This window comes from Zingiber officinale, chromosome 5B (assembly GCF_018446385.1).
Source record: "Zingiber officinale cultivar Zhangliang chromosome 5B, Zo_v1.1, whole genome shotgun sequence".
NCBI classification, from domain to species: Eukaryota; Viridiplantae; Streptophyta; class Magnoliopsida; order Zingiberales; family Zingiberaceae; genus Zingiber; species Zingiber officinale.
In genome coordinates, this window is record NC_055995.1 from 70,859,423 (window position 1) to 70,884,570 (window position 25,148).

The following is a 25,148-nucleotide window of genomic DNA, read 5'->3' on the forward strand; positions in this document are numbered from 1 at the left end:
ACTGAACTGAACATGGCAACATGGCATGGCATACAAACATGTACTGAACTGTTCATGGCATACAAACATGTACTGAACTGTTCATGGCATACAAACAAGCTGAGCATAGCATACTGAAACTAAACATGAATACTGAACTAGTCATGCATATACATCTAACTGGTCATGAACTCAAATCATGAACTTAACTGAGATAATTAACTGAAACTGAAACTAAGTTAGTGTTTCCATCACTGATTACATATTTGGAAAACTACATATAATAATAGATGAAAATACTAAACATGCTTGCTCGCAATCAACTATTACATCAGTGCGCATCCCTACGAGACCCGGATTGCAAGTTCGAATCCAACAGGTTACTAGGTTATCTCGAACCTAGGGACGACTCAGGAAGTCCATGGATATCTGATCCAAGTACAGTTGAATAAAAGTAAAATATGAATACTGTTTTATTTTACTTTGCTGTTCTAGGTTATCTGAACCTAGAGGCTACTGTGGGAGCCCACCCAATGGATATCTGATCCATATAGCTGTAATAACTGATAATAAACTGAATAAAATGTTTCTAGTACATTTTACATACTGTTAGGACGCCTACTGGTGCATTCTTCTGAACTAGGCATTCTACCGAATGCTTGGTGTGCACTAAACGCACACCCTAAAACTGAAAACTGTAGAACTACTGAACTAACGCCAAAACTAACAAGCGAGAGCAATTATACTATAGGTGAGGGGTTTCTTACCTCAATCGCAAGGTTTTCTTACGATTCTGACCGCTAGGTTTTCCGGAAAACTGCTCCGTTCGACGAACCGCTTACGTCCTCGCGTTCCTCTCGCGGAGAAGAACCTTTTTCGTGTTGGAGTCGTCGCCGGAAGATGTTCCCTTGACCCTTAGCTTGATGTGCCGTGCGTGAGGAAGAGGGGAAGAAGAAAAGGTGCGGCGGTTTCAGGTTTCGGGTGAGGAAAAGCTACGGTGAGAAATAATCTAAACTTCTCACTTAAATCCTTATTTATATTTACTAATTAATTCATCCAAAATCAATTATAAATATAATTGATTCCCTCTTCTTTCAGCACGGCCCTGCTGGGTTCAACTGGTTACTAGCATTATCCCTTACACCATAGGTCTCGGGTTCGATTCCCGCCTAAGCTATTTTGCGGTTCTAATTATTTTTGCTACTTCCGCTACTCGGAAAATTCCGGAAAAATATCTAAAAATTCCAGAAAAATCATAGAATAATTCTAAAATAAATTCGGGAATTTTTCGGGCTTTACAACCCTCCCCTTATAAAAGTTCGCTCCTGAACTTAAAACTTGGAGCCCTACGTCTCCTTGGCCGACTTGAAGTCAGTGTGAAGTGGATTTGACTACCGAGGTATAATGATCGAATTAGGTTTTTAATCTCATCCAACCCCTATTATCCTAAGTGAACATTGGATCATCACTTCGCACATAATCCACTGGCGTCTGGAATATGCTTCTTCAGCATGGAGACATGAAATACGTTGTGGACAACGGACATCTCCTGAGGTAGCTCTAGCTCATATGCTACCTTCCCACTCTCTTCGTGATAAGGTATGGTCCCACATATCCGGGAGCTAGCTTGCCCTTCTTCCCAAAACGCTTGACTCCTTCATGGGAGCTACTTCGGCTATCCCAAAAACTCTAGGGCTGGCAGTATCGGCATAGCTCTTCGACGCCACGGCCGCTCTATCCTCTGGCCGCAATCAGCTGTCATTGTGGTATCTGCTACTAGATCCGTCTGAAGCTCTAGTTCCTTCTGTTCACCACTCTCATACCATTGGTGATCTGCACTTCCGCCCATAGAGTGCCTCATAAGGTGCCATGCCGATAGTGGCTGATAACTGTTGTATGCAAATTCTGCTAGACTCGGATATTTGCACCAACTTCCTTGAAATGTAGGGCACAAGCTCGGAGCATATCTTCGAGTACGATTTACTCGCTCATCTCGACCATCCGTCTCGAGGATGGAAGGCTCAAATTTTAACCGGTGCCCATAGTCATCGCACACACTTCCGTAAGTGTGATGTAAATCTCTCTTTGATATAATGGTTCATGGGACTCCATGCGACAATCTCATTGAGATACAACCGAGCTAGCTGCTCCATGGAATAGGATATTCGATAGCCAAGAAGTGGGTTGATTTAGTCAACCTATTACCCAGATGGCATCAAAACCATTCGTGGTTCCGGTAATCCCACTATGAAGTCCATAGAGATATCCTCCCACTTCCATTCTGGAATCTGGATCTACCGCAAACTCCTCCGGTCGCTGATGTTCCGCCTTAACCCTCCGAGTGTTAGAGACAGACTGGCTCTGGCGATATCTCGCTTCATCCTGTGCCACCAAAATCGCTTTCTTTAGATCCCGATACATTTTGGTGGAACCAGATGCATCGCATAGGGAGTCCTGTGAGCCTCGCCTAGAATCTTTTGTAGTTCCTCCCGGTTCGAACACAAAGTCATCACCACAGACACTACCCCACCGTGGACACTCAACTCTCCATTTTCGATTACGCTAGCCCTTGCTTGATTTTCTGGATTTCAGGATCCCGCTCGAGTTGTCTGGATATCATCAAGCAAGGTAGATGCTAAGGACATAGTGGAAAGCTGCCCGACTATAAGCTCGAGACTAAAAGTCGTAATCTCTTTCCTTAGGGGTGGTGACATAGTCGCCAAAGATAATAAGGTGGCACTGGACTTCCTGCTGAGTGCGTCGCTTCCTTATTAGCTTTCCCCGGATGGTAGAGGATATCTATGTCATAATCCTTGACCAGCTCTAACCATCTGCGCTGTCGCATATTCAGATCCTTCCGAGTAAAGAAATACTTCAGACTTTGATGATCTGATATACTCTGCACCGAGCTCCGTACAAATAATGTCTCCAAATCTTGAGAGCGAACACCATCACTGCAAGCTCAAGGTCGTGAGTAGGATAGTTCCTCTCATAATCCTTGAGTTGTCTGAGGCATAGGCGATCACCTTGCCTCGCTGCATCAGCACTGCTCCTAATCCCAATTTAGAGGCGCCATAGATGTCGAAGCAGGCTCGTGTTTTCTCGTATAGTTAAAATAGAGCACCGTCAATCTCCGTTTAGTTCAACCGTCGCTCCTCCGTCCACCGAAATTTCTTGTTCTTCCCGTGAGAGCTGCTGGGGAGGCTATCTGAGAAGTCCTCTCACATTTCTGTAGTCGCTAATCCCGTAAAGCTTCGATTTCACCGGGCGTTCTCGGGTCTCTTCCGATTCTACTTACCGCCTCTATCTTCTGGGATCTACCATAACACCATCTTTGGAGATGATGTGACCGAGAAAGGCTACTTGGTCTAGCCAAAATTCACATTTCGTGAATTTGGCGTACATTGGGTTCTGTCAAGGATCCGCAAAAAGCGTCTTCGGATGCTCGCATGGTCCTCCCGAGTGCCCGAATAGATGAGAATGTCATCGATGAACACGATGACAAACTTGTCTAAGTATTCTCTGAATACTCTGTTTATGAGGTCCATGAAAGTAGTTGGAGCATTTGTCACGCCGAAGGCATGACTACGAACTCATAATGTCCGTATACTGGTCCCGAAAGTCGTTTTAGGTATATCACCTTCCTTGACTCTAACTTGGTGATATCCCGATCCGAGGTCAATTTTAGAGAACACCGTGGCTCCTTTAGGTCAAACAGTCATCTATCCCGGGAGAGGGTACTGCTTTTAATTGTGACACGTTCAAGGCACGGTAGTCTATGCATAGGCGCATGCTTCCATCCTTCTTCTTCACGAAAAACACAGGTGCTCCCATGGTGAGTGACTAGGCGTATGAAACCCTTGTCAAGAAGCTCCTGTAATTGCTCCAGTTCCTTCAGTTCCTGAGCCATGCGGTACGGTGCCTTGGAGATTGGATTTGTGCCGGAATGAGCTCTATCTCAAATTCAATCTCCCTGTCCAGTACTGCCCGTAGACTATAAATGCTAGGCTTCTAGTCTAGACTCGATCAAAGCTGTTGGTTCTTGTCCCGGCTGGTGTTAACTACATTTGCTAAAAATCCCATGCATCCTGAATCCATTAGCTGCTGTGCTTTCAATGCTGAGAGAAACTTCCTGGCTTTTCTCTTTGGTTTTCCCATGTACTCAAACTGTACTCCTGCTTCAGGTTGGAATATGACCTTCTGTTTACGGCACTCTATAGAAGCGCCGTATCTGATCAGAAAATCCATTCCAAAGATGACATCGTAGTCCGTCATTTCTAGCACTATCAGATCACCAAAAAGTTCTCTGTCTGCTATAATGACTGGCACTGCTCTGAGCCAGTGTGTAGATGTCATAATGTCTCCTGAGGGTAGTGTTGTCAGAAACTGACTATTGAGTACCTCTGGAGGTGTTGCTAATTTCTCGGTAAATGCCCTGTATACATAAGAGTGGGTTGCCCCAGTATCGAATAAGACAGTTGCATTATGCTGTAAAATATTGATCGACTCGTGACAACCGCCGAGGCATTTGCTACGCCTCTCCGTCGGGAGAAAATCCTGCATTTGTGTTAGCCGGTGGGGGCTTCTAATCTGCCCCGACCGATCTGTGGACCATCTAAGGTCGCATACATTCTGGTGTAGCCGCTACCGGCCGAGCTCCATATATCTATCGAGGCCGAGGAAGATTCTTGTTCGCTGCAGCTAGCTATGTGCCCTTCCTGTCCACATTCAAAACAACCTCGCGTACCCTTGCGGCAAACTCCTGGATGATGTTTCCCACAAGTAGTACATTTGGGATGTCTGGAATGTTTTCCAGCTGGTCCTCCTTTTGGGTCACTGCTTGCCTTGCGTTTCCCCTTCCAGTTGGAGCTATGTCCCTGTTGTTTCTGCTGAGTACCTGAGCTAGCTTGTCCCTTGGGCTCTGTGGAAACCTGCTTCTGCTGGGTGATATTGTGCTGATAGTGCTCGGTGATCAGAGCACTACTCACTAGCTCCTCTGTGGTTTGTGGCCTATGAACGCCACCAGCCACATTCATTGTGATCTCTGGTCTGAGCATCTTCAGCATCAAGCGTACTCATTCCTTCTCTGAGCTGACTAGTTCTGGACACAGACGGGCCAACCTGTTGAATTTCTTCACGGCCTCCTGAACTGATAGGTTGCCCTGACGAAATTCTGTAAACTCGTCATAGTGTCGGTTCGTGACTTGCATGTGAAAGAATTCCTCGAAGAATTCTTTCTCGAAGTTGGCCCATGTCATCTGGTTTACTGGCCACTTCGGTTTAATCCGCTCCCACCACATGCGTGCGTCTCCTGTTAAACAGAAGGAGGCACACTTCACCTTTTCGTGCTCTGGCCAGTCTAGAAGCTCCATCGTGCTTTCCAGTGTTTTAAACCATGCCTGAGCATCCCATGGTTCGCTGGTGCCTGAGAAGTTCTCGGGCTTAATTCTCTGCCACTGGATAAGGTAAGCTTCTCTCTTAGCCCCTGCTACTGGGGCTACTGGGGCTACTGGGACTGGTACTGCAGGCTGAGCTGGTACAACCTCTGTGATTACTGGAGTCCGGGGAGGCACTGAACTACCTGCCTCATGCTGGGGCTCAGCCGCTGATGCTTTCTTAGCTGGACGTCCTCGTACCATTTTCTAAATAGCAGAAAACACATATATATAACTAGGCTATCATGTTATAGTTAACTACTGGTAACATGTTAAATACTATCACTGTAAACATAAATTAATTAACTATCAACATGAAAGCAAACATGACAGCACATATAACTGATATGAAAGCTGAAACAAAACTGGGTGAGAGATGTTCTTACTTGGAAGCTGTAGGCACAATGCTGATGTGTGTGTAGGAAGTAAGGAACTTGCTCTGATACCACTCTGTAATGACCCGACTCCTAGGAACTAGGCTGTGAGCCGAATCGCTACATTAACTACTGTAACTACTGTGCCGTACTGTGCGGAAAACTGGGTAAAATAAAATTTCACTAACTGACTCAGTTAATCTGACAACGGATACACTCATGCTGTTATAAGGAAGGATTTAAGCCCCTTCCGGTTGGTGGACATGTGCTAAGGAGGATACTTGACCTCCCATCTGAGCTAGGAACTCAGAACTAACTTCCCAGCTAGCTGCTGATCGATCCACTGATCGATCAAACTTGCTACTGACTGGTTCTCGGATCGGCCTGCGCGGACCGATCGAAGCGGACGGATCGTCGGCAAGACCGATCCAGTGTATAGATCGGGTCTCGGGCCGATCGAGCATCTGTATCCGAGACGCAGGATGCTCTCGGTCTTTGGGATCGGTCGGACGACCGACGATTCTGATAGCATTATGACTAGATGCTCGATCGGTCTCCGCATCGATCCCACACCGGAGACGCGGGGATGCTCTTTGGTCGGATCGGTCGGACGACCGATCGATAGCATATCAGATGCCTCGGATCGGTCGGTGACCAATCCAGACCACGATCATAACGGATCGGTCGGCACGATTCATCTTCTGATCTGAAATCGAGTTTCGATTATTCGAGAACTTTGGGGACGCGCCACAACTCACAGACATAGGTTCTAGATACATGAAAAACAATTTAACATTAACCTACATGCGTCCTAAACTGGACAAACTGAATAGTACATAGTTTTACTGGATTAAAACATTTAACCAGCTAAGGACTAAACCATAAATAAACTAACAACGTAAATGCTGGAATTAAGCTGTTTCGACCCCTAGGATCTTTATTCCAAACCCCTTGCACACACACACCTCCATAGCATTGTCCTCCAGCCTCCGTTAGTCCACTTTTCTTTTACCTGTATCTGCAGTATAAGAAAAGTAGTACCTGTAAGCTAAAGAGCTTAGTAAGAAACCATCTACCTCACAAAAACATGCAACGATGCGATTATGTTTTAAAACATGCTGTTTGAAAACTGAACTGAGCATGACAACATGGCATGGCATACAAACATGTACTGAACTGTTCATGGCATACAAACAAACTGAGCATAGCATACTGTATCTGAAACTAAACATGAATACTGAACTAGTCATGCATATACATCTAACTGGTCATGAACTCAAATCATGAACTTAATCGAGATAATTAATCAAATGAAACTAAGTTAGTGTTTCCATCACCGATTACATATTTGGAAAAACTATATATAATAATAGATGAAAATACTAAACATGTTGCTGGCCACCCAATCAGTACTTCGTCAGCGCGATCCCTCACGAGACCCGGATTGCAAGTTCGAATCCAGATGGTTACTAGGTTATCTCGAACCTAGGACGACCGGGAGTCCAGCCCATGGATATCTGATCCAAGTACAGTGCCAACTGAATAAAAGTAAAATACTGAATACTGTTTTATTTTACTTTGCCGTTCTAGGTTATCTGAACCTAGAGGCTACTGTGGGAGCCCACCCAATGGATATCTGATCCATATAGCTGTAATAACTGATAATAAACTGAATAAAATGTTTCTAGTACATTTTACATACTGTTAGGACGCCTACTGGTGCATTCTTCTGAACTAGGCATTCTACCGAATGCTTGGTGTGCACTAAACGCACACCCTAAAACTGAAAACTGTAGAACTACTGAACTAACGCCAAAACTAACAAGCGAGAGCAATTATACTATAGGTGAGGGGTTTCTTACCTCAATCATAAGGTTTTCTTACGATTCTAACCGCTAGGTTTTCCGGAAAACTGCTCCGTTCGACGAACCGCTTACGTCCTCGCGTTCCTCTCGCGGAGAAGAACCTTTTTCGTGTTGGAGTCGTCGCCGGAAGATGTTCCCTTGACCCTTAGCTTGGTGTGCCGTGCGTGAGGAAGAGGGGAAGAAGAAAAGGTGCGGCGGTTTTAGGTTTCGGGTGAGGAAAAGCTACGGTGAGAAATAATCTAAACTTCTCACTTAAATCCTTATTTATATTTACTAATTAATTCATCCAAAATCAATTATAAATATAATTGATTCCCTCTTCTTTTAGCACGGCCCTGCTGGGTTCAACTGGTTACTTGCATTATCCCTTACACCATTGGTCTCGGGTTCGATTCCCGCCTAATCTATTTTTCGGTTCTAATTATTTTTGCTACTTCCGCTACTCGGAAAATTCCGAAAAAATATCTAAAAATTCTAGAAAAATCATAGAATAATTCTAAAATAAATTCGGGAATATTTCGGGCTTTACATTGTGTTTAACCTAAATTGAGCTCTAAAGGGTTTCGGCCCCAAGGGTTTAGGAAGCTTAAAACTAAGATAAATATGATACCATGTTTCCTATGATAGGATAATCACAAGATATACCCTTATGCTTAAAATGTATGCTTGTGATTTATGACTTATGATATGATATGCTTTGTGCTAAAAATATGCATGCTTATGTTATGATATGTGGTTAAATTATGCATGCTTTAATGCTATGTTTAGTGCTTAAAATATGCATGCTTTCATGATATGCTATGTGGTTAAATTATGCATGCTTGATGATATGCTTTATGCTTAAGATATGCATGCTTTTATGATCTATGCCTAAGTGATGCATATTGTTATGACATGATGTATGCCTAAGTGATGCATATCTTTATGACATGATGTATGTCTAAGTGATGCATACCTTTATGATATAATGTATGCCTAAGTGATGCATACTTTTATGACATGATGTATGCCTAAGTGATGCATACTTTTATGATATGATGTATGCCTAAGTGATGCATACTTTTATGACATGATGTATGCCTAAGTGATGCATACCTTTATGATATGATGTGTGCCTAAGTGATGCATGCTTTTATGATACTTTATATGTGAGTGGCTTGTACCAAGGGTGGGCTCCATAAGCGCCCCGGGGACTAAGGACCTCGTTAGGGATGGGCTCCTAAGTGCCTCTAGGACTAAGGGCCTAGTATGTTTGCCTCGTAGGGTTCAAGACTTGCTACCTTGGACCTACAAGGTTGCGCGCAATATGTAAGTGGTACATAGCCGGGATCCCCCTTATGTTGAGATTACTTTCAAGTATATATGTAAAAGAAAATGGTTTTAAAGATCATGAGACATACACATATTTTTCGGATACATGTTTTCCAAAATCATATTGCATACACCTTATGATTATGCTATGTTTCATGCTATGCTCTTGATTATGATATGCCATGATAAGGTATGATAATGTTATGTTCATGCTATACCTTATAGACATGTTTCGGCCATGGATATGTTGATGCTTGATATATAGATTTCGGCCATAGATATGATGATGCCTTGATGTACATGTTTCGGCCATAGTATGATGCTTTGATATACATGTTTCGGCCATGCTTTGATATACCATAATACTTGTTTGTTATGCCATGTCTAGCTATGTTTTATGCAATGCACTATGTATATGTTTCGACCATGGTGATGCTTGATATGCTATGACTAGTTGTGATTATATTATGATGCATGATATGCTTGAATAGAATGCTATGTTATGCCATGATTAGTTGAGATTATGACTTGTTGATGCATTCTTGATTATGTGCTGATTGTTGGTTTTAGTGAGTAGGAAAGGAACTTACTGAGCCATGAGTGCTCATAGCTTACTTTCCTTGTACCACAGATAAAGGAAAAAGCTGGATGAGTTAGAGGAGCAGCAGGAGGGGCAACGAAGATGTGTGTGGCAGTGGCTAGGCAACCAAATAAATAAGAACCTGCTTAAAGTTTCTTTAAAGAACTATGCATTGGTATTTTATGACTTGTGATACCTAAACATGTGTGGCTTGACATTATGGTTCCACTGGATTTGATGTTATAATTTTGATGTCATGTGATAGTATAGTTCAAAAGAAATTTAAAAGAAAAGTTTTATTAAAACTATGAAAATTATTTTAAGTCTTCCGCTGTTTTAAAAAGAAAAATTTATACGTAGAGTATCGTAGCCCCGTCCCTTAGGGTAGCAGGGAGGGCGGACGTTACATTAGGAAGTTTTAATTTGTTGATTAAAACTTGTCTAATTTATTCCTCCATGAGGTGGTCGGTCACAATTCAATTAATTAGGAAATTTTATTTATTTTTTCTTAATTAATTGTTGTCAAGGAAATTAAGGAAATTTTATTGTAATTAAATTTCCTAATTTACCAAGGCTAAGGAATATAAAAGAAGGGGTGGGGGTGCCTTCAAGGTGTACAACCTCTATTATTTCTCTCCCTCTTTTGTTCCTTGGTGTGGCCGGCCATCATCATCCTCTCCCTCTCTTCCTCTTGTGGTGGCCGAACCTCTCTCTCCCCTTGGAGCTCTGGTGGTGGCCAGATACTACTTGGAGAAGAAGAAGAAGAATGAGAGAAAGCTAGCATCTCTTGGAGCTTGGTTGGAGTTTTGATTTTCTTCCTTGGTGAAGCTTCCTTATTGTGGCCGAACCTAGCTTGGAGGAGAAGAAGGTGGTTGGTGGTTTCTCATCTCGGAAGATCGTTGCCCACACAACGTCCGAGGTTAGAAGAGGAATACGGTAGAAGATCAAGAGGTCTTTCTAGAAGGTATAACTAGTTGTTTTTCCTTTTCCGCATCATACTAGTTATTTATGGAAATAATACCAAATACAAGAGGTTTATGTTCTAGTATTTCGAATATGTTTTTCGAAGTTGTGTTCTTTTGTTTTATTTTTCCTTGTGATTTGATTGTTCTTTTCGGTTAACCTAAAGTTATTTTAGGAAATTAAATATTAGATTTCTATAAAAGGTTTTGTCTAGTCAATGGTGGTTGCTCCCATATCCAAGAAGGTCATCTGTCTCGCCATGTCAGTACTGGGAACCAATTATGAAAATTAATATTTAATGGAATTAATAACTTAAGGTGATTTGGGTCGAACGTGTTAAGTTCCGCAGGAGATCCAAGTCAAAACCTAAACGAACAAATAGATTAAGTTTTGGATCAAACGTGTTAAGTTCCAGCATCCAAAATTTAATTTAAAAGAACACATGGTAGCTAGAAAAGGTTCAGACTTTTTACAAAATTTTGCATGCATGGAACCTCTAGATTTTCCCGAGTAGCAACCAACGGTTCTTGTAAGATTTCTTTGTATTAGCTTCTCATCCTCTTCTTCTTATATTTCTTTTGTGTGAGTTTCGAGAGGTCTCTCCGCTTCGAATTATTTCAGGAAAGAAACTCTTTCATAAGTGTATATGTAGAGAAGGGTGGTCGATTACATAGGCCATTAGTCTGCTTGGTAACGTTGCTCTATCAAGAAGATCAAAAATAAACGAGTTATTCACTCTCCCTCTCTCTCTAGCTCTCTTGATCCTATTAGTAAATAATTACAATATAAATATTTAAAAAAAAAGGTCGAGTGATATAATTTTAAATAATTAAGGTAGAAAACTCGAGACGATTTAAAATTGTACATATGGATTAGATCACATAATAGACATAAATTGTAATTAAGTATATAAACATGACAAATAAAAGAAGATTAAAAAAGATGATTAATAATAATAAAATAAGATAAAATTTATTTAAATATAGATGATGATATAATAGAAAATAAAATTTATTAATTAAATTTATCAATCCTATAACGTAAGAATTACATTTCTTACGTGAGACAATTTGAGTGGTCTTCGACTATATTTGTTTGATACCGTAACATTGGGCAAAAGGCGATAACGCTCGCCCCCAGCGCCCCCGTGGACCTCGCCCAAGACTATCACGAGGGGGGTTAATCACGGTAGCCGAAGGGGTTGAGGGACACGGGGATAAGGGATTTACGCCCTTGCTGCCGCCGCGATTCGAACTCACGTGCTTATTGGACAAACTACTATGCCCCAACCACTTCGGATAACCCCGTGGGACGTTTGATACCGTAACATAATAATATGGTCGGTTGTTATCAACAACACAAGCTTTTTATTAGTGCTCTTGCACTTTCCTTCTTTCTCGCATCAAAACTGATTGTCGAGAGGTCATGCGGCCGGCTATGCCGACGTCTGTTGACGTGCAAGGCTAAGGGTTGTTCTGTATGTAGGAAAACAGAATCGGTTTGAACCTGCAGGGAGGATGTGGTCCAGCGGTATGATCGACATCATTAACCATGGAATATGTCGATATCTTTTGGCACATAACTTGGAACAAATAAGGGGAGGAAATTAAAATAAAATAAAAAATAAAAAATAAAAAACCACGAACAATTTTGGTCCATCAGTGAAACATCCTCCCAGAAATAGCCGCAGCCACCGCCGTCTTAAACGCCGGATTATTAGTCAACGTCACCGCCATCTGCTCCACCAAGCTCCGGCGGAGCTCCGGCGACGTCACCGGTCCCACCTGCTCCGCCGCCTTCTTTGAAGACTTCACCGGAACCCCTTCAGCGATGGCCGGGACCTTGTTTGCCACCGGAGACGGGTGGGACTGACCATGGTTGTGCTCGCCTTCGTAGGTAGCAACCAGGATCGATGTGTCCTCGGCACTTCTCTGCACCTGCAATAAATCCCCAAAAACCAAAATAAAATAAAATAACTCATCGATCACTGAACAAAAAATCGATTTTATGATTCATAAATTAGACCACAAACCTTCCTTTTAACAGAGCAAGAAGGAGCAAAAGAGCATCTGAAGTAGGCTCTGGGACATGGATTATCTCTCGTCACCTTCTGCCCATATTTCCTCCATTGATATCCATCTTTAACCACCTAATTAAATGAACCAAAAAACAACTAATCCAATTAATTGCAATGCAAACACAGTATGATCTTATTAATTAATTAATTAATTTTAATTACCAGACTTGAATCAGATGGATCGGTGCGAACACAAAGCTTGGAAATCTTTGTCTTCGACTCCTCCCTCGCTCTCTTGCACGAGGTCAACTCATCGCTCGCCGACGCCGCGGCGGCGCCCACTGTCTTCGTCTTCAGATTCGTCGCTGGAGAAACAGAGGCCGCTGCAGCCGCGGCGGACGAACAATCGTCGTCGACGGCCGTCACCACCACCGCCGCATCGCTCATCCGTCCCCGGAGCGCTTCGTACTTGCCCACCACGTCGGCGAGCAACTCCTTGAGTCTCTTGTTCTCCTCGCTCGCGCGGTCCAGCTCCGCTCTGAGCGTTTTGACCTGTGATTGAATAAGAGATATCGACATCAGAAGAACTCGAAAGCAAATTAAGCGCGAGAGCTCGCGCGAGGATCGGAGTAATAGAAAACCCGACTCACTCTAGCGTCGTCGTCGTCGTCGTCGTCTTGCTTCATCGCAGAAGGACGGCCGGGGATGTGGAGGACGGAGGAGCCGATGGTGAGATCGAGGTCCACGTCGGGGCGATTAAGCCATGCGACTTCCATTAGAATCTGATTCTGAATTTTTTTTTTCTTCTTACTTTTCTTTGTAAGATCAATCTCAGATTCCTTGACGACGACGACGAAGGAATAGTGGAAATTTATAGATGTGAAAGAAATCAAAAGGTCCTGCGCTGTCTCAATCTCGTGAGACCATCGAGGAGGCGTGCTCTGCTTGGCTTCTCATTAGAAGAAGGAAGGAGGAAGGAGGAAGGAGGGAGGAGGAGGTGGTGGAGTGGATTAGATTGATACAAGATGTCGGCTACTACACTAGAAGTGAAGTCAAGGCGTGTGCGGTCAAGTCAAAGGCTAAATCGGCGTGAACAACCAAATGTTGACTTTTGGAAGAATAATAATTGCAATCTTAAATGTTGGGCCGATGCCCCTAGAACATAGCATAGACTATGGACCTATGATATTTCTAACGGTTGATTTTCAGAAATGATGGTCTGATTTATCCTACCGGGCTTTTTTTACGTCGATATCTTTCCTTATCTGAGTGGGACCGCAAATGTCGACTTAACATTGACCTTGATGTTATAATTAATGTGAGCTTTAACAATTTTTATAAAAATTAATAGGCATAAATGAAAAAAGCATCCTAAATTCAAAATGGTACCTCATCAAATATTTTTTCAATACCTTTTATTTTAATGTTTAGAAAGCTATTATTTAACTACTACAATATTTAACATATAATACAATATTATAACTACTCAATAATTTTTATAATTATGTAACAATTATCTAATAGCTTCTACCGTTTTTTAAGTGATTTTGATAAAATTAAATAAATATGACCAAGTGATTATGTAGTATTTAAAATTTAAGATTTAGGATTTTAAGTTTTAGAGTTTAAAGTTTAGATTTCGGATTTAGCTAGTTGTATTAGTTGCTATAACTATTTTAAAATGATTTTGACCTAAGTAAAAAAAATTTTTGATGAATTTTAAATAATTTTGATCAAGTTGATAAATAATATTTTGATATAATATTATTTTATTTATAGTAATTTTGAACAAAGTGAAATAGATAATTTTTCACTTTGTAGCCGCTACTCACCCCATTATATCAACTAACCATATCTACTTCACAACTACGTGTAGCTTCTATATGTTATAGTAACTACTGATACCTTCCATTGAGATAAAATATTTGATGGACGTTGATCCTGTCTGAAATCTACAAAGTGGTGTGCTGGCTCCGGTGAATGACGATCCTTGATAAAGATAGCCTCCTGAAGATCTAAAAGAACTTCTCTATGATCCTACGCACAGTGAGACAAAATCAACAAAGCGTTAGTGACCTAAGACCGAGGTGAGGATCTCTGGCTAGGTCTTCCGACGCTCATGGTCAGTTTCTCTCTCAAGAGTGGAAGAAGAAGAAGAACAGTAACTGAAGTACTTTGAAATAGAGTTTAGATGCTAGAACTTACTTACCTTGCCAACAGAGAAGATCCCCCTTTTTATACTACCTCATGTAACCTCCGTAGTTATGAAGTGATTCCCGGTTTGTTAGAGTTTGTTAGAAGATGAAGTCATCTCCTAAGTTTCGTGCAATAATCTTTTTAAGGAATTTTTTTCGTACCCCAGATGCACCTCTTTTGTCGTTTGTGACTCATATTTATGATGAGATATGCATATGAGCATGTTATTATAACTGAAGAAGCTTCTAGAAGACATTTCCCGTCGAATTTACCAGGTTGTCACACTTATATACTTTTATTAAGCATTTCTCAACCGATCGTTTAAGTCGGTCGTATATACATTGAGAATACCTTAAGAATACTTTTCGTTAAGCATGTCTCGACCGGTCATAGAAGTCAGTCGTATGTATATTGATAATACTTTGAGAATACCTCCTGCTAAGTCTATTTAGGTCAAGATTGTCTATAAGCTTCATAAGGTTGAGCGCCCTAACGTTCAGTTAGGCTTTACCCCGCCGAGTGCATATAATCACGTTGGTGATCGCTCGATCTTCAATCGGCCGGTAATATACTAAGAAAACTATATATAAGGCTTAAGTGTCTTTATGCTCGGTTGGGCTCTGCCTGACTAAGCGCATGTAAGCACGTTGATGATCACTCGGTCTTCAATCGGTCGATAATATACTAAGACAACTATACATAAGGCTTAAGTACCTTTACGCTCGGTCGGGCTTTGCCTGACTAATCGCTTGTAAGCACGTTAGTGATCGCTCGGTCTTCAATCGACTAGTAATATACTAAGAAAACTATATATAAGGCTTAATGCCTTTACGCTCGGTCGAGCTTTGCCTGACCGAGCGCAAGTAAGCACATGGGTGCTCGTTCAGCTTTCGCTCGGCCGGTAATATACTACAAGTTTTTGTAAAGCTAAAGGCCTTTACGCTCGGTCGGACTTTGCCTGACCGAGCACGTGCAAGGACATGGGTGCTCGCTCGACCTTCACTCAGCTGGTAATATACTACAGACTTTTGTAAAGCTAAATGCCTTTACGCTTGATCGGGCTTTGCCTGACCGAGCGCATGCAAGCACATGGGTGCTCACTTAGCCTTCACTCGGCCGGTAATATACAACAAGCTTTGTAAGGCTAAATGCTTTTACGCTCGGTCGGATTTTGCCTAACCAAGCGCATGTAAGCACATGGGTACGTGCTCCCTCGGCCTTCACTTGACCGATAATATACTACAAGTTTTTGTAAGGCTAAATGTCTTTACGCTGGGTCGGATTTTGCCTAACCGAGCGCATGTAAGCACATGGGTGCTAGCTCGGCGTTCACTCGGCCGGTAATATGCTACAAGCTTTTGTAAGGCTAAAGGCCTTTATGATCGATCGGACTTTGCCTGACCGAGCGCGCGTAAGCACATGGGTGTTCGCTCGCCTTCACTCGACTGGTAATATACTACATGTTTTTGTAAGGCTAAATGTCTTTACGCTCAGTCGAACTTTACCTGACTGAGCATGTGCAAGTACATGCATGCTCGCTCGGTCTTCACTCAGCTATATACCTCTCATATCTTTTTCGACCCTAATTCTTCTTTCATTCGACAGACCGACCTATCATAATCCATAGGGGGAGCCTTTTGATTTTTTTTTTTACAAGGAGGATCCTTTGATTATTTACATAATTTTGAATGTTTTTTTTTTTTAATTTTAAACCAAAATTAATTTGATTTTGAAAATATCTTTATTCAAATAAACATGTGAGAAATATTCAATAGTAATTTAAATTTTTTATGAAATTCGCCGTGCAACTCGTTGCAGATTTTTATTATTTTTTAGAAAAGTAATTACTTTTCGATTAATTAATTAATTTTTAAAATCTGAATGAGTTGTCGACAGCGGCGAGTGGTTGGGCCGCATGACTTGTTGATCGCAGAATTGAATGATGAGTCCCCCTCCACCTCCACACAAGGTCAAATCCAATTCAAGCTTCCCTTCCACTTTCAGTCCGCATCAATGACTTTAACAATCAAGTGAAGAATTGTGCAGATACTTCACGGTATCTAAGGATCACGTTTCAATTTTAATAATTTAATAGATAATTTTTTTAATAGATAATTATTTATAAATATTAGATTAAGATGATTCATATCATTTATCTTATTCAAAAATTTTATCCTAAATTTTAGATAAAATAATTAAAAATCATCTACATCAGTTACTCTATTCATTCAATTTAGATTTAATGAATAGTGATTTTATAAATTTAGGGAATGAAACCTCTACCATAAAAATAAAATAATATTTTTTTATCTCTCTCCTTCCACTCAATCTCTCTCCTTCCACCTATTCCATAAATATAATAATAAAAAATAGAAGAAAGAGAAGAAAATAATTAAAAAATTAAGGATGATGGAAATTTTAGGATATTTGATGTAGTGTGTAGTGAAAAATGATTATCTAAATTTAATAAAATAGATCATTTACCTTAAAATTTAGATATAGTAATAGAGAAACTGTGGATGCGCTTACCATGTCTGTTATAAATACTTTTAATGATCAATTAAAAATTTTTATAGATCAAATCAATCATTTTACATATATATATATATATATATATATATATATAATTGTAAACTTAAAAAAAAAAATGTTGGTGTCGAGTGTCTTATAAATTAGTTTGAAACACATTTTATGTTATTTTAGTTTTTTACCATGTAAATTAATCTTTATATATCTAAATCTTATTAACAAACTGTTTGGCAAATAAATTTACAATATTATTTGCGCTAAATATTATTAGAAATTAAGAGATACTCCAAATTAGACATTTCAAAATTTGGATAATCATATAAGAGTACTTTTTTGTTAGTAGTCGGTTCGTCCAAAGAAGTGGGTTATAATTATATTGCATAGTAGTTCTTTGTATACTTGTATGCCCCACACGCCGTCCGCTATCCCCCCTATTGACAAGTGGGTTCGTCGAAAGAAGAGGTCTGAGAAAAGGCTCGGGTCCATTGATAGAGAAGGTACAAAATTTCCTGTTCTTGGATCAGGACAAAACATCTAAACGTAAACAAGAAAATAAGAGATTTAGTTCGTGAACTTAAAGAACGGTTCAATCTAATAATTGCTCTTCCCGCCGTAAGAATATTTTCAATAGTTAAAGTTTCAAATGAACTTTTTGATAATATATCACATCAATATTATAAAATTTTATTAAAACTTTTTTAATTGTTAGAACTTTAAGTGAACTTTTTATGATCCAATTTATAACATGTAATTATATGGATTCATACTTATTATATCAATTTTAAGAGAAAAGAGAAAAGAGTAAATTTAAATTTTTATTCTTAAATTATAAACTTGAAACTTCATCTTTATAATAGTTTAAATTTTTTTATTCAACTTTAAATTATAAACTTGAAACTTCATCTTTATAATAGTTTAAATTTTTTATTCAACTTTTTTAATTCTATAAAACTCTCTTAAATTTTACATTGGAGATGACCTAACTACGAAGAAAAATGATTTGTGAAATCCACTATAAATATTTACGATTTACATTTCAATGCCTTCAATGAAGAATGGTATCAGAGCCTTTGAATGCATGAAGTTTGCTGGGTTAAATGCATGTTCGAATTCGTTGCTTTAGAAATTCTGCATGTGCAGACATGTTGAATTCGATTAACCCAGAATTTTATTGCATAGAGATTGGCTGGCTCAAGCTTATTTAAGATCTTAGGTAGAAAAAAAAAATTTAGGTCTTTGATAAAAAAAAATTCCTCATTTTTTTCATTCAAACTTGAGATCGAAAACGGTAATTTAATTTTTTTTAACAAATTAAATATTAATTTTAAAAAATATTCTTTTATACAATTTAATTTTCTCACTTTTTAAATGTAAAATTATTAATTAAATTTTTATATTCAAGTTTTGATAATTAAATTCAGATAAATTTAAGTTTTACGATATTAAATAGAATATTATTATTAGATATAATAATACATCTCAAGTAGATAATAAATTTGCAATTCACTTATCTAAAATGAGTGTGTTCAAAATTATTTAAAAATAAAAAAAGAGCAAAGTATATCTAATTATTTAAATGAAAAATGAAGCGAACAATTCTTATAAAAAAGAATAAAAGTGAGGAAATAAGAACAATAAAATAGGATAATAATAGAAAAAAATCATGCTCCATGCTCAATTCATCATCATTGTTGAAGCACAAAAAACAAATAAATAAAGAACAATGTATAAAATGACAAAACTAAATACAATCTAGAAAATAAAGATTGCAATGAGACTAAACAAGCTATTATCATTTTTCAAGAACTAAATGGAAGTGTTTTTAGGCACAGAACAAAAGAAAAAATAAACTATATTTTTTATCATCTAAACCAGAATAATTGTAAATGATAGAATGGAGACAAAGGAAAAATCAAATAATTTATAATTATAAAAATATAATTTGGATACCACTAGATTTCTATAAAGTTTATAAAAGTCTAGATTGAATACACTTAGACTTTTAAAATCTACAAAAGTCATTCAAAGTAATTAAAAATCTAATGTTGAATGCATCCCCCTTAATGTCTATCAAGGAAGCGAAATGGTAAAAGTATCTAACTCTTTATTGTTAAAAAAAATAAAATTTTCCATTTTGATCAGATACAATATGGATGAATGCATTAACATTTGAATTTAATCAAGCAAGGGAGCATTGTAACACTGACCGAAGTAGCGTGTTAGTGTTAGGTGTGGTTTCTCTTCTCCTATCTCAATGAGCAAGAGAAGCACAGAGAGGGGGAGTTGGAAAAGGGGAAGAGTGGAAACTTAAAAAAAACTAGCATTTTTATTTTACATTGTATGGATAAGATAAAAAATTTCTAATTCATGTTCTTATTGATCAAAGAAGAAAGCATCACCAACAAATGAGAAATGTAACAAGAGTAGACTATGATTGAGAGATATAGAAGAGGAATAGATTAGATTTTATAAAATAACATCCATAATTAAAAATAAATTTAATTTGTTAAAAAAATCCTTTATGACTCAATCCATTAAACCTTAATGAGATATTTACGAAATTTGAAGCATTGATAGATATATCATGTAAATATTTAATCACGTGGGCCTAGTCTTTTTTTTTTCTCTTACAAAAATATACATAAAAATATATTTAATATATTAAAAATAATGACCCTAATTTTAAAAGAATGAGATTGTGTAATTTTTTTTATCATGTTGGCCCTATTTTTTTCCATTCTCTTTAAAAAATATATATATAAATATATTTAATACATTAAAAATAATGGATCCTAATAAAAATTGAGGACATAGGCATAGGCCTTAATGGCTTATGCCTAAAGTCGACCTTGTACGTAGGTGCATAAAAATTACTTCTATATTGAAATTTATCCGTGATAAAGATAATATGTCCCTGTTCATTGTCAGAGGTCTGGCTGACGGAGTTTGTTATCCATCACGTTTTACCTTTGCCGATTGAAATTGTGATTGAGTTATGATTTACCATCGTCGCTGGGAGCCGTTGTGACCTGCGGCTGTCATCAAACCTTGAATGCAGCCGTTAACATCATAGAGTTTATTTATGTTCTTGACTGGTGGATGATTAGAAGGTTTGTCTGTTGGTGATTATCTTTAATTGATGAGCTTAATTATAAATTGTGCATGAGTATAAATCAAATTCATTAAAGTGAACAGTATAAATCGAATTCATTAAAGTGATCTAACTTAGGCTTATTAGATTTCAGTTGTTGGATGTAGACCTTGTATGTGTAGAACCTATAGTCCCGCGTCTATTATTATCTATATGTTGATAATAGATATTCAGTATATATATGGACTTATAGTCCTGCATCTATTATTATCTATGGGATGATAATAGATGTCTACTATATATAGGGTTGGTCTCCAAGCATTTATGGTGAAATCTTGACAGAGCTTTTGGTTCTTCACTGACTTAAAGATTTTAAGCGCCGTCACCCCTGAGCCCCTTAGAAGACCTTCCTTTTCTTTCTGTTGCATCTTCTTCTATAGGGATTATTTTTAGACGACACTAAAGATAAGGATGATTCTTCAATCAAGTTCATTGTCATATTTGTTTATGTATTTATTTTTCTTATGTCATGTTTTCGATGAAACGAAGATCCATGCTCACATATTCTTACTTTTCCTATTCGAATTCTTATTTTGATTGTCTAGAATTCATACGGCTTAGGTTTTACAAGAATTATTAATTGGTATCAGAGCTAAGGTTCTATTTTCTTGTTTTCATTGACAATATATTATATGTTTTTCGTCAATCTATTATTTATATGATAGATTAAGTTTTGTATAATATAATTTTTTATCATTGAAAATTATGTAAGAAAAAACTAGGATAGATTTATTTTTCGAATTTTTCGTGTTTCTATGAAGAATACGAAGAACGGCAAAATCGTCGTTGTTTAATTTAAATTTAGATAAAATTATGATGGTTTAATCGATTACTTTATCGAGCAATCGATTGTCGAGTCTAAAATTTTGAATAAAAACGATTGAAAATTTCAATCGATAAACAACTTTAAACTAGTGACTACATTAATTATCAATCGATTAGAATTTTTTTAATCGACTGAAATTATTTTTTTTAGATTAAGTTTTTTTTCATTACGATTGCTCTTTGAACGTGAAACAGAAATGAAAAAAAATTCACTGATTCGAATGAAACAGTAAAACAAAAAAACATACGGTTTCTAATGAAATAAAAGAAATAAAAGAAAAAAACACGGTTTTGAATGAAACAGTGAGTAAAAGTAAAAAATAAAAAAAAAGATAAATATATTTACTCTTTCATTGAAAACAATATCTATTACATTTTTTCATGAATAATTAAGTGATTAAATAGTAATAAATAATACTATTTAATTATAGAACTTAAAAATATTCTATATATGATCATGTAATTGTATATAGTAGACTTTTAAACTGATTGTGATAATCGATTGAATAAAATCAATCGATTGTCATACAGTATAAATCGATTGATAAGTCTAATTTGGAGTTGTTAAGACTGATTAAGTAGTTTCTATTCAAATTAAGTTCATAGAACTTGAGTCTATCCACACAACGTTATACTAAGTTGAATTAATGTGTCGGCCCAAAGGAAGACACCGTAGATATGTTTAGTGCATTTTGTGTTGGTAGACGTATATCTATGCTAAAAGTAATCGACCCAAATGAAGGTTACTTTTATGCCAGATATATGCACAATGTAGCTTATAATTATAGAATAAAATATTATTTTGGTTAGATCATGCATAAAATATGTCGACCCAAAGGAATACATATTATGTGGTTGATTAAGGTTGTTGTGAGCTATGGACCAAAATATAACTCATATAAAGTATTATATTATGCACACAATGGTCGACCCAAAGGAAGACATATTGTGTGATCAATTAAAGTTTGAGTTATATTAGAGAGTATCGCTAACAAATAATATGTCGGCCTAAAGGAAGACACATTATGTTGTACTTCGTATCTCATAAAGAATTCATTTATATGTATTTAAAATTTTATTTTATTTGCATAACTTTATATTTTCTTGGCTTTAGGTAAATCGTAAGCTTAAATAAATTTCTCTCTTTAATTTTAGTACAATCTGTAACTGTCGGCATTAATAACATCTCAATACTAACGGGTTTAAATTTTGCTAAATGGAAAGAATATGTGACCGTAGTCTTAGGCTGCATGGACTTAGACTATGCATTAAGAAATAATCATCCCACACCTTTGACCAGTGCTAGCACTATAGAGCAGAGGGCTGAATTTTAGCTGTGGGAGAAATCAAATCGCATGTGTCTGAGTATCATGAAACTTTCCATACCGGCACCAATATAGGGCTCAATAACAGAGGGAGGAGATGTTAGGAGTTTCTTGGACCAATTAGCAGACCGATTCACCTCAAATGAAAAGGTCGAGACTACCACACTTCTTACGAAGTTGTAAGCATATGGTATAATGGTAAAGGAAACATAAGGGAGTACATTATGGAGATATCCAATATAACGACAAGTCTGAAAGCACTAAAACTTGATATATCTGAGGGTATGTTAGTGTATTTTGTCTTCTCTGCCTACACGAATCACTCCTTTTAAGATATCATATAATACTCAAAAGGAAAAGTGGACATTGAATGAGCTCATAGCTCAATGCGTGCAAGAGGAAGGGAGACTAAAGATTGAGACATCTGAGAGTGTTCACTTAGCATCTGGTTCTCAAAGTGCAAGCGAGAAATGAAAGAGGATCAATAACAAAGGAAAGGAAAACAAACTGCAGATTCTGGGAGTTTTCTCAACTTTGTTAGTTCGGAAGTCAATCTAGCTATTGTACCCACTAACACTTGGTGGATAGATACCGGTGCTTCTATTAACATAAGTGTCACTATGTAGGGTTGTCTCAGGAGCCGACTTCCGCTTGATGGTGAAAGATACATCTATACATGAAATAGAAAGAAAGCTAAAGTCGAGTCAATTGATGTTTTTAAGCTTTGTTTAGGAATCAATGTTTTTTTGGATTTAGATAATACATTTACTGTACTATCTTTTTGACTGAATTTAATTTCAATTTCTTGAATAAATCAAGTTATTCTTGTTCATTTAGAAATGACATTTATAGTATTTTATTTAATTCAGTATTGGTTGGTAATGATTCCTTGGTTGATAAACTTTATAAATTGAACACCTTTACACCTATAGTTGACAACGTAATAATGCATAGTATAGGTACAAAACACAAATTGATCGACAAGAATTCTTCCATGTTGTGGGATAAGTGTTTAGGATATATATCCAAACAACGCCTAGAAAGATTAACGTCACATGGAATTCTTGATTCCCTTAACATATCAGACTTTGATATCTGCATAGAGTGTATTAAGGGAAAGACCATTAACAAAAGGAACAAGGGGGCTAGCCGTTGTAGTGACATTTTGAATCTAATACATATTGACATTTGTGAACCATTCCCTAAGGCATCTTGGAATGGACACACATATTTTATTAGCTTCATAGACGACTATTCCATATTTGGCTATCTGTACCTTATTCATGAGAAATCGTAATCTTTGGACATGTTCAAAATTTTCAAAGCCTAAGTCAAACTTCAACTAGGTAAGAAAACTAAAGTCGTCCGATCTGATCGTGGAGGTGAATATTATGGTCAATATGATGGATTAGGTGAACAACATCCAGGACCTGTGTGAGATTGTGCCTCAATATACCATGCCTGGTACAACCAGTCAGAATGGTGTAGCTGAGCGTCGCAATCGAACCCTAAAAGACATGATAAGAAGTATAATGACTTTCTCTTCTCTACCAGAGTCTTTGTAGGGTGAAATACTCAAGATTGCAGTTTACCTACTCAATAAAATATCTAGTAAGGCAGTAACTAAAACTACATTCGAGATGTGGACAGGTAGAAAGCCTAGCATTTGACATTTACATGTTTGGGGTTGTCTAGCTGAAGCTAGGCCTTACAAGCCTAATGAAAGGAAACTGGACTCAAGAACAGTTAGCTGTAATTTTATAGGTTATTTTGAGAAGTCAAAAGGGTATAAATTTTATGATCCCTCTAATAGATCCTTCTTCGAAATAGGAAATGTCATGTTCATTAAGGACAGTGATAAGGTAAGGGAAATATCTTTTGAGGAATGCATTGGCAATCCTCCTGTAGTCACTACTAGTGCGATCAGTAGTTGTGTGGTTACCATACCGCACATTATGGGCATTACACATCCAGTGAGCGTAGTGAACAAAATATTTCCATGACATCTCTAATGTAATTGGAGGAGCCTACCACTGAAATTGAAGTATTGTCTCATATTGATGAGCAAGTACCTCAACCACCTCAAACATAAGTGCCTTTAAGGTGATCCACAAGGGAATGGAGAACCACAAATTCTCGTGATTATGTTTATCTCTAAGAGCATGACTTTGACATAGGGTTGGAAGGTGATTCTACATCTTTCCAAGAAGTCAAATAGTGCTCTAACCCTGAAAGGTAGATTAATGCCATGCAAGAAGAGTTGAAGTCTATGGAAGACAATGACATTTGGGAACTTATCGAATTACCTGAAGGAAAGAAGTCCGTTGGTTGTAAATGGATATTTAAAACCAAGTGGGATTCAAGGGGCAATGTTGAAAAGTATAAGGTTCGTCTTGTTGCCAAGGGATTCACTCAGAAAGAAGACATTGACTACAAGGAGACTTTCTCACCTATATCAACAAAAGACTCCCTTAGGGTAATCATAGCACTTGTAGCTCATTATGATTTAGAGCTACATCAAATAGACATAAAGATTGCATTCCTTAATGGAGACATGAGGAATCTATATATGGTGCAACCAGAGAACTTTAAGTCTAA

The 25,148-nt window shown here is 37.8% G+C and overlaps 1 protein-coding gene across 1 annotated transcript; it reads right to left on the bottom strand.

The window, feature by feature from the left end:
• Positions 1 to 12,052: 12,052 nt before the first annotated feature.
• Positions 12,053 to 13,470, bottom strand: LOC121984510 (WRKY transcription factor WRKY71-like). Its single transcript, XM_042537463.1, has 4 exons — positions 13,175 to 13,470; positions 12,747 to 13,076; positions 12,540 to 12,656; positions 12,053 to 12,444 (listed from the first exon to the last, which is right to left on the bottom strand). Exons 1-4 carry the CDS (start codon positions 13,298 to 13,300, stop codon positions 12,166 to 12,168), a joined length of 852 nt encoding a protein of 283 aa, XP_042393397.1. The 5' UTR covers positions 13,301 to 13,470; the 3' UTR covers positions 12,053 to 12,165.
• Positions 13,471 to 25,148: the final 11,678 nt, after the last annotated feature.